This window comes from Porites lutea, chromosome 4, assembly GCF_958299795.1.
Source record: "Porites lutea chromosome 4, jaPorLute2.1, whole genome shotgun sequence".
Taxonomy (NCBI): domain Eukaryota; kingdom Metazoa; phylum Cnidaria; class Anthozoa; order Scleractinia; family Poritidae; genus Porites; species Porites lutea.
The window spans coordinates 15,361,945-15,373,280 of NC_133204.1; the positions used below are offsets into that span (position 1 = coordinate 15,361,945).

The following is an 11,336-nucleotide window of genomic DNA, read 5'->3' on the forward strand; positions in this document are numbered from 1 at the left end:
ACCGAAAAGTAAGGCAGAGAAACGAACTATGTAGTTAACAAGTTATTTGTTTGCAGCTTGACCTAGCACAGGGCACTCTCTAACAGTGGTTGACTCACCTGCAATGAAAGCAGTGTTGTGGGGTTGCCCAAGGTGGTGTACGCACTACAATCGCTATGCATTATGGAATAAAAATTTCCAAGATGGCAACTGCAAAGCTCCTGAGGTTGGTGAGTATTCTCATGGTATTATGTAAACTATTGTAAAATAACTTCGAATCGTATACTGTAATTGAAATTGCTTTAATTTTCTTTGTGCCTATTTACAGTATAACCTAGCCCCGATGTCGATGTTGAAGAATGTTGCTTCAGTCGAAAAACTGCACAGATTATGTGAATATACATTAATTAGTTTCAAATGTCAATCGATTAGATCAAAGGTCCACTGTACAAACAAAACATTACATAACGAGTCGCAAAAAAACGTGACAGGTCACTTGGGTCCGCGTGTAACGTGCGCGAAGAATATGACACTCCCAAAAGTTTATTCACGCCGTGAGAAACTTTCAATGTCCAGATTTATCAAAAATATATTTACAATAGACTATACAATGTTCATTTGTTGACGGCTGATCTCCCCTATCACAGCCGCAGTACGTCGAGGTCGCACAGCTTGATTTGAAACATCGGCAATAGGCCTCGTGTCTTCACTGTTTGTACTTGACTTGACCTCGACTGGAATCAAATGTTGTATGACCCTCCGAAAATAGGTTGGTCGCTTGTCGCTGTTTCCAACTTTGACGATCGCAGCACAAACTTTTCCATCAGCTCCAGGAATAAGTTCGTCAACTCTTGCAATCTTCCAGTGAATTCTATTCGTTGAATCGTTTTTGAGCAACACAATATCTCCAACTGAGATTTCTTGAACGGCATTTCCTTTGTTTCTCGCATTTGACTGTTCACGTAAACTAGTGAGATATTCCTTTCTCCACTGTTTTGTAACTTGCTGTAGTAAATTCTTGTGATGGCGAGCTCTCCTTGTCAACGACTGGTGAGTACTGATAATCTCGTGATGCGCGCTGTTTGGTGTTAATGTGACACGTCGCCCATAAACAAGATCTGAAGGCGTCAACGGATAAGAGATTGAATTCATGTTGTTGTACACGGAGGTGATCGGCCTTGCATTGATCGCTGACTCGATCTCCACCATTAAAGTTCGCAATTGTTCAAAATTCAGAGTTGCTTGACCGAGCACCTTCTTCAGAGGTGTCTTGACACTTCGGTCTAAGCGCTCCCAGAAACCTCCCCACCAGGGAGCCCTTTCAATGATGAAGTTCCAGGAGATTCTTTGATTAACGAAGTAATGCAACACTTCGTTGGATCTTGTGATCCTTCTGATCTCCTTACTCGAAGATTTGAAAGTTTTTGCGTTGTCTGATGTAATAGTCGCAGGGAGTCCTCGTCGACTAGCAAATCGTCTGAAGGCCAACAGAAAATCTTGAACGTCGAGACTTTTACATAGCTCTAAGTGTATAGCCCTGGTCGACGCACATGTAAACAAACACACGTAAACTTTGCTTGATCCATTCGCGTGTCCATTGACAATATTTAGTGGTCCCGCGAAATCCAATCCAACATGCGTGAAGGGTGGATCTTCAGACACTCGTTCACTCGGAAGATCAGGAGTTGACTGAGACTTGCATGGCATTCCATTGATTCGCAAACAAATCACGCAATTTTTGATCACTCGCTTTACTGCTTCGCGACCTCTCAAGATCCAAAATCGCTCTCTTATCGTAGTGAGAATGTCTCTCAATCTGCAGTGTTTCACTGATGCATGTACTTTCTTGATAACCAGTGGAACAAAATCGTGCTTAGCTGGCAAAAGAATTGGATTTCTTGCGCTCCCCAGTAATTCGGCATTGTTTATTCGACCCTTGCATTTAACAATACCATTTTCGAGAAATAATCCAAATTGTGAGACATAAGTCGGCGGCACAGCCTTGTTTTGCCTGTGATTGCGTAGAAACTTGATTTCTTCGTTAAATGAGGACGCTTGCACTGCCTTAATCCAAAGTTCCTCAGCATTAGTTAACTCTAGGGCAGTAAGATTTTCAGTTCCACTACCAGAACTTGAATTGGTTGGCACTGTGCTCTTCAGCTTGTTTACAAATTTAACGACGAGGGCGGTCACGCGAAGCAATTTCGTCAGATCGCAAAATCGCTTGATGTCAATTAAATTGTCAACCTTTGGGGTAGTCAGTTCGTTCGCTGTACTGTTCACCAAGGAATGAGTGATATTAACTGCATTCTTTGCAGCTTCTTTAAGCGCTTCTTCATCTCCAAAATGGGTCGACTCGTTTGTTGGCCATTCCGTCTCCGGCTGGTATAGAAATTCAGGTCCGTTCCACCAGATTGCATTGTTCGTAAGGTCCTTAGCACTTGTACCCCTTGACAGCAAGTCCCCTGGGTTTTGTTTCCCCGCACAATGACGCCAGTCGTTCTTTGAAGTTAACCCTCGAATTTCGTCCACTCGATGCTGTACGTGTTGTTTCCAGGGCTTTTCGTTTCTGATCCAACATAAAGCTGTCGTCAAATCAGTCCAGTAAAAGGTCTTGACATTACCTTCGGTCAAATCAAGGCTGTTTATGAGTCGGGCGAGAATGAGAGCACCTAACAATTCGAGGCGTGGAATCGTCTGTCTTTTTAGCGGCGCAACTCTTGTTTTCGAGGTAACTAGACGAACATCGACTCCACCATCTTCATACAGTGATCGGATGTAAACAACTCCTGCGTAAGCACGGTTAGAGGCGTCGCTAAATCCATGAAGTTCGAATTGCACAGGCCTTGATCGGAAATAACAGCGGGGTATTTTGACATTGTTCAAACACTTCAATTTGTTCAGTAATGAATTCCAAGTTCCAAGAAGATGTTTTGGTAGATTGCTATCCCAGTCGATCTTGTCGAGACAGAGTTCCTAAAATAGAATTTTCATTTCCACAGTGCACGGAGTGAGAAATCCCATCGGGTCAAATACCATTGCTGACAACTTCAAAACAGAACGCTTGGTCGCCAGAAGTGACATTCCATAATCGCACAAATCAGTGAAGTTGAAGAAAAAATTGTCTTCGACAGTGTCCCAGTTCATTCCAAGAACCTGAACCACTGTGTCGTTCTTCGTTTCAGAATTTCCGGGGGTGATTGATGATTTAGCGTACGACTCATCATCTTCCGCAGTAGCATGGTCAACAGACCCCCTTTGTTCTTGCGAACTCTCGCAGGTTTCAATCGATTTCAACAGTGTTTGAGAATTCGAGTTCCATTTTCTCAGGTTGAAACCACCGCTAGCCATAATCTTCGATTTCTGATAAACAACGAAACTGTTCTCGTCGTTCTCTTCGCCAGTTAAAAGATCGTCCACGTACAGGGACTTGCGTAGCAGTTCGTACATTTCGGGTTCACTTTGTTTGTAGAGATTAAGATGATGCGCGATGGTTTCGCCAAGGATAGAAGGGGATGGCCTCAGACCAAAAACTAAGCGATTAAATCGATATTCATTGATTTCTGGCTTCTCGGCAAGCGGATCTTTGAACCACAGAAAGCGTAGCATGTCTCGGTCATCCGATTTGATTCCGACCATCAAGAACGCCTTCTTGATATCCGCGGTTAGAGCGACGAAGTTCCAGCGAAAAGTAGTTAGCATTTTAAAGATGTGAGGAATGTAGTTTTCTCCCACTTCCAAACAGTCATTAAGAGAGCGTTCGTCCTTACAGTTCTTCGCAGAGCCATCGTACACGATTCTAACCTTTGTCGTTTCGCGATCTCTTCGCACGACTGCGTGATGTGGTGAGTAGTAAATTCGTCTCGTGCTAAGGTTGCCTTCCCTTGGCGTTTGATCTTCGGTCTTCGGCACAATTTCGACAATCCCGTTCTTTCTTTGCTCTTGAATGATATTGTCGTATTCCTTCAGGAAATTCGGCTCACTCTTTAATTTCGAATGCAAAGATCGTAATCTTGTTACACACATCCCATAATTGTTAGATTGTGGTAAACAGTCACCCTTCCAAGGCAGGCCGACTTCATAATGACTACCATTGAACTTAATTTCTCCCTTTCGTTTGATTAGTTCGCTTTCACAGTCGGTGTCAACAATTCCTAGGCTTTCAACGTCCCAGACTCTTTTCAGTATGTCCGCCATCTCGCCGCTTTCCTTTGCTCCGTTTGAAAAATGCGGCTGTCCAGATATGACCAAATTGGAAACGACATTAGGTTCGTTTTGTGAATTGTTGGTGGGTCCAGAAAGAAGCTAGCCAAATTTGGAAGAGACTGCTGTTGGACCAGAATCGCCTCGAATCGTTTCACCACTGACCAAATCCCAATAATAGTCTGATCCAATAAGGATATCAATGTCTCCACAACTGTCATCTAAACTATCCGCTAGAGCTAGACCCTCCAAATGAGGATAGTTTACTTTAACCTTGGAAGGCAATGGTGAGCAAATAGTGGGATAACTCAAGGCAGTAATTTCGGTTTCTTTGCCAAGATGATTTTAAAGTCTGAGTCTAACGAGTTCGCAGCTTTGCCTTTGAAATGAATTCACTCCAAAGGTGTTCAAGTGTAGTGTCTCAGTTTTCATAGGCTTCAAATTCAACTTTGACTTCAAATTGCTTGTTATGTAACTTCGCTGGCTTCCATTGTCAAACAATATACGCACGTGGACGATTTCGAGTTGTCCTCATTAAAAGCAATACCCTTCGCTGTCTGGAGAAGAACTGTTCCTTTGTTTCTAACAGTGTTCGTTGTAGTCGTGTTGGTAATATCCCCTTCAGGTTGGTTTCTCTTCCTTTCGCTGCTGTCACAAGGTGAAAGCGTCGGGCAAATTGACTGATGATGGCCGCGTTGTTTACAATGGCGGCAAACCTTCTCATTTTGGCATGAACTAGCAATATGACCTGGAGCCAAACACTTCAAACATCTTCGTTCTTTCATCAAAATTTCCTTGCGTTGAACAAGATTTTGAACCCTTTCACAGGAGGCAGAATAATGCAATTCCTTGCAATAAACACATCGGGGTGTATTTTTCCCGCCGTTTTGCTTGGCAAACAACGTGCTTGCGGTGGGAATTGGCGGTTTTCCAGTAGAAGGCTTGCGGTCGTTTTCACTTGTTTTACTTGTTTGCTGGTTTCTCAAGCTTCAACTTCTTTGTTAATCATTAGTAACAATTCTTCGATTTTCCATACTTCATCCGTTGAGTTTCGAGCCACTTGTAGTCGAATTTCATTAGGCAGTTTACACATAATTATCGGGATCAACAAGCTTCCATATTGCTCAGGAGATACACCTAACGAAGCTAGTCCTCGTGTGTGAACTCTTATCTGGTCGAAAACATATCTTAGCGTTGTTGGACGGTTGTTGTGGCATGGTGCTATTTTAATCAATTCGTCCATATGCGCGGTGATAATCTGTTGCGTTTTGCCAAAGCGATCCTGAAGAATTCCCACGGCGTTCTCGTAATTTGAAGCTGTCAATGTTAATCCAGCAATGGCTCTTGCCGCCGGTCCCTCTAACACTGAGTTGAGATAGTTGAATTTATCCACTTTAGAAATTTCGGGGTTGTCATGAACGGCGGATTGAAAACTGTCCCAGAAAGTGTTCCGTTTTGTGAATTCTCCTCGAAATTTGGGCAAAGTTAATTTCGGTAGCTTAGCTTTCGCTTGACTTGTTCTCGCCGGAACTTGACTTGTACTCGAATGACTTTCGCTGTGATTGTCTCCTGAACCACTTGATTTTTGTTTCAACTTCAAATCGATTTTTCGTTTGCATGCCATAACCTTTTCTATAGCTCGCTGAGAATTCTCGATCTCGGCCTCGATATCTGTCACATTACACACAGTTAGGATTTGCTGGTCGTAATCGTTTAGTGTTTGCCATTTCGTGTCCAGTTGTTGATAAATAACAAAGAGACGCTCGTAATCTTCGGTTAAAAGGAATGTGCTTTCCAATATTTCCTCGCCTTGTCTTATCAGCTTTGTTGCTACTCCTCGATGTCCTCCTCTGATCGCTTTTAATTGTCCAAATCTTCTGCCATGATTCAACCTTTACCTTTTTGTTGCTTTCGGATCGCTTTCAATCGTCTAGTGGACTTCACTGCCCCACGTTGGGCACCATGTAAAATAACCTCGAATCGTATACTGTAATTGAAATTACTTTAATTTTCTTTGTGCCTATTTACAGTATAACCTAGCCCCGATGTCGATGTTGAAGAATGTTGCTTCAGTCGAAAAACTGCACAGATTATGTGAATATACATTAATTAGTTTCAAATGTCAATCGATTAGATCAAAGGTCCACTGTACAAACAAAACATTACATAACGAGTTGCAAAAAAACGTGACAGTTCACTTGGGTCCGCGTGTAACGTGCGCGAAGAATATGACAACTATTGCCAAAATCTTCCAAGAAATAAAATTTGCCATTATATTCATCTAAATATTCCTGCCAATTTCTTAAATCAGCCTTCACCTCCTTTTTGAGTCGAATAAAATGAAATGGTGACTGGATGCCAATGGTAAGATTAATAAGTCTACGCAAAAAGGCTCTGCCTGGCAGAATAACACAACATGCAAAATTGAGATGACCGGTTAATGATTGGACTTCCTTTAATGTCACCTTTTTTGTCTTAAGGAAGTCAGAAATGAGGTCTCTGTACTTCAAAATGTTTTCTGCAGGCAAGCGAGCTTCTAACTCAATAGTATCTAATGCGGTTCCTGCAAATGACAAGATAGTGGCTGGACCACAAGTTTTTTCTGGTGCTATGCGAATGCCAAGGTGACCACACAGATCTACAAATAGATTAAGCTGTCACTGGCATATGTAATGAGAGGCAGTAATTATCAATAAATCATCAAGAAGGTGAATAATATGATTGTTGTGCAACTTGATCTGGGCCATACATTCCAAAGTAGAGCTGAATAACTCAAAAGTGTGACACGAACTGGAACAGCCCATGGGCATGCATTTATCAAAGTAATATTGATCACGCAATTTCATACCCAGCAAATTATAACCAGTAGGGTGAACAGGAATAATTCTGAAGGCATTTTTGATGTCTGTTCTACTAAAAAAAAAACACCCTGTGCCAACTGCTCTGATATGCCTAATGGCATCTGCGATAGTTGAATAGCGGACACTACAAAATTCGGGAGAAATACCATCATTGACCGAGGAACCCTTAGGATAAGACAAGTGGTGTATGAGTTTTAACTCACTGGGTATCTTCTTTGGGATGACACCCGGTGGTGACACCCTGAATGGAGATAAAGAAGGCATCTCAGATGGGCCCGACAGATGGCTGGCTAAAACTTCCTTCTCTATTTTAAGATCCACCACGTCTGGATTATGTAAAGCAGACATCAAATGCTGGGAATGGCTTGAGATTTGTTGGCCCTCATGATGAATGGAAAAACCGAGATTATTACCTGAAACAAGGTGCTCTGCAATGAAAGGAGTGTACCCAGACAAAAAGAAACTAAGTGGGAAGTTCATTTTGGCTGTGGCCTGGTGACTGAGGGTTTGGGAGCCTGGGCAGGGGTTTTGAGGCTTTACTACGGGCACGAAAAAGATAAGATTTTTCTGGATGAGACCTTTCGCATTTATAACACAAATGTTTGTACTGACAGCTGGCGCATTCGGCACCCTTACTGAATTTAAAACAGTAGGCTAACAGTGGGATGTCGAAATGAGTCTTGGACGATGGGGGCTAGATGGACACTCTGCGTATGACAGATGTTTGAGAGCGCATCCACAATTCCCCAAGGGAAGGACGCAGGTTGCGACTGCCTCAAAAACCGGAAGTTTTCATCGTAAAACTTGCAATTGTGCCCTCTGGCTGCCAAATCCTGAACCACCTCCCCGTACTTCATGAGGGCAGAGGCCTCAGTGGGGCACTTTTGGCAATAAATGCCCACGAAAATATGAAAACAGTTAAACCATGTATCTAGTATTAAGCCTTTTTTGAATTTGGCTGCGGCTGAAGGCATATGGCTGGTGCTGCCGAGTTGCCCTCTACACCCTTTACCGTGAATTAATAACAGTCTTCCGCTACTGGGTTAGATAGTAATCAGCTAAAATCGAAATATTCACTGTTCCAAATCTTCCCCGGTATCTTTTCTGACACTCGAGCATCAACTGGCAAACTTGGCGAGGTTAACAAACACTTGGGAGTGCTGGGCATACCTGCAATGCTAGCCTGTGCGATGGCCAGAAAAGTGTTCACAACAGCTTCAGCAAATGAGGATGACGTTGATGGACCTGGTGCTGGTGGAGCTGAGGTAGCTGGGCCAGAAACTTGAGCTTGGAGTGTTGTACTGTGTGGGGCCCCAGCGGGGACCTCGAGCAGAGTGGCGGGAGGACCTAAACCTGGGGTCGCGGAACTGGTAGTTAGCTGACTGGAGGCTGAAACTACCAAAGACTGCGCATTGTCAGTGCTAGAACTACTGGCCGCATGCTGGGTTACAGCATCCATGACACGCTAAACAGTGGTGTCGATGATTTCAGCGGTCAGGGGAATCTCCTGTACACTTGCCAGTGTCTCGTTTATGCTTGTGGGAATCTCCTGTACCCTCGCGGAAGGACTGCAAGGGAAGAAACAGATGATGGTCCACCGCTGTGCAACTGCATTCTGGAAGGCTGACCACTGGCTGCAGCTTGTACAGCTAGGTTGGATGGAGCACAGGCGCGAGGAGAACGTTGAATCGACATCTCTGAGTAGTACTAAAATTACAGGGAGCAAAAGAAAGATGGCAGAATCAAAGCGTTCCAGAAAAGTAGTATCCATTCGAGAAAAGAATCCCAACGAGACATGGCCTAAAAACAAGATGATACGACACGCACAAATAAAATCATGAAATAAATAGGGCAAGGAAAACCTGTCAATGATAAAGTTGATGCTAAAAGCCTAATTATAAACTGCCCGCACAAATTCGAACAAGAGGATATCCCTCTGTAACATGGAGTACACCACATGGTCTGAGGACAAACTCCAGCAGAAATACAAACTGCAAAGAATACACCCTACATATAAAAAACAAGAAGATAACCTTCTGTAATGTGGAATACACCACATGGAACGAGTACAATGTCCAACAGAAAAAGACAAACTGCAAGGAGTACACCTTGTATATAAAATAAACTTGGAGGATAATCTTCGGCTACTTAGAGAGTACAATGCGTGATTTGAGGACAAGGTCAACGTCCGCATCAGGCAAGGGATACACCCGGTGAACAAACTATGAACTACTTTTTGATCAAATTTCATGAGGATGAAACTCCGGGTAAAGTTAGCGAAAAACAAAAACCCCACGCTTTATTAAACATTAAAGGTAGGACAAAGCTTTCAAAATGGCCCTACGAGAGCTACGATACAAATGATACTGGCCAGCAGAGTTCAAATGAACACCATCTGGTAAATAATAATCCTTAGCTGGATGATTAAAAACTCTGTGGTGCCAACAAAAAACATTGGGGGTAGAATCGAGTACCACACTAACATAATTGTTCAGTATTTCAGCTCCCTGCCTGAAGAGCGCCGAGCCAGGATGCGAGAGACCACGAGGTATGACATAACACCAACCAACCACATGCACAGGAAAACTAGATAAAAGCAACTGAATTAGATCATCCAGCGCCGAACCTATCACTTCTGGCGGCAAATTAGCGAGGTCATTAGTGCCGATCTCCAGGATAACAATTTCAGGGGCAGAGAAATGGATTACACCAAGATTGAAAGCATGAAGTTTGTCAACGGTACGTCCACTCACGCCGTAGAAATGTACTGAAAGACAGCCCTGGAGGCCAAAATAAAAATCCGTTCTGCCGTTAGAACCCCTGCTAATGTCCCGAGACAAGTGCTTATCAAAAGAATGGCCCAAAATATGGACCTTGGGAAGATTAACTGCCATAACGAGAACAAGGGGGGAAAACAAAGTCATGACAATCGATCGTGGCGACACGTGGGACAGGATAAAAGATTGAATGAAGAAAGTATTCGCGACAAAACTAAGGGGGCAAGCAATATTAAATAACCGTCGGAATGGATAGAGACTAGTGGCTATTAAGCCATATTCTTACCTTAAAACACAGAAAGGAGTAAGGCGGTGACAAAAGTCTCGTGCATCAAAGAGTAGGAGTAGTGAATGGATGTGTTAGTCTAATCACATGCACGACTTCACAAGGAAGGGGGGTACTATTAATTGCCGAATTGCTTACCCTTGGTATAAACATAGAGGTGATTATGCATACAGCAAAGTACTAAACAACTGAGAAAGAGTACTATGAGAAAACATAAACATCCTATTTGGCAGCAAATATTTCCTTTGCTTTTACAAGAGGAAAGTTGTTGACCTTATGAGTTTCGGTGTTGACATTCCCCACCGCCAGTTCCACAGCTGAAGAATCATCCAGATTTCTACACTACGCTAGTAAGTAGAACTTTCTATCATTGTGAACAAATACATTGTATTATTGTGACATTTAAAACATGTACTAAACACCTGAAAAACCCATTAAACTTAATAAGAATTGCATGTGGTATAAGACAATTATGATAAAAACATTTCCATTTGCGCACAAACTGAACAAGGATACAATCCACAGAGGTGCTGGATTCCAATGGATGAGTCAGATTCCCATTTATCAAGTAGACGAGTGGAACAGGATTTCAAATTGAACACTGTCTGATGTTTGATGACTGCAAGAGCCATTTTAAAATTCTCACAGTACTCATCATCTGCTCCTTTGCTTATCAGTGCGTCTAAAACATCCCTATCTCCTGCAGCCATATCACATGCCTTGTGAATTCCAATTCCTCTCCAGTTCTTCTAGTGATCACATCCAGCAGGTATACACATCTGTTTGAACTGGGCAAAGTGAAGTGTCAAGCCGTTCAGGATCTCACATAAGTCGAAAACTTTGCCATCTGCATTCATTGAAGTCTTAACCATAACCTATACATACAGAAACAAATAAGCGTTTCGTTATCATGTTGACGGCTGTTATTATTTTCTTCTAATGGAACTGCTTTAGGTAAAATTTGAAATGTAAGCATAGAGAAAATTGTTCTATAAATTAGCCTCCTCATACTATCAGTATCCACCCCATGTTTGGTGTGTTTCCCCTTTCCCTGTGCCTCAGTAGACACTACAGACAACAACAATTAAAAAAAAGTAGTATTTGGGTTCAAAAGTTTATTTTTAACCTTTGATACGCAAAGTTAACCCATTCAAAAAATGACCCTATACTTAACATCGTGAATTGTCAGCGAACGAAAATCTCGAAATTTCACCGCTTTTTCTCTGAAGC

General features: G+C 42.6%; 1 protein-coding gene across 1 annotated transcript; it reads right to left on the reverse strand.

Annotated features, from left to right (window-relative positions):
- Positions 1-582: 582 nt before the first annotated feature.
- Positions 583-4,176, reverse strand: LOC140934271 (uncharacterized). The gene is made up of 2 exons (XM_073383929.1): positions 3,016-4,176; positions 583-2,955 (listed from the first exon to the last, which is right to left on the reverse strand). Exons 1-2 carry the CDS (start codon positions 4,174-4,176, stop codon positions 583-585), a joined length of 3,534 nt encoding a protein of 1,177 aa, XP_073240030.1.
- Positions 4,177-11,336: the final 7,160 nt, after the last annotated feature.

Bases quoted from the DNA above. Each gene is read 5' to 3' on its own strand.
- LOC140934271 (XM_073383929.1), bottom strand. From the start codon at position 4,176: ATGGCGGACATACTGAAAAGAGTCTGGGACGTTGAAAGCCTAGGAATT. The intron at 2,956-3,015 runs GTATTTGACCCG...ATTCTATTTTAG, and splicing joins TTTTGAAGTTGTCAGCAATG to GAACTCTGTCTCGACAAGAT.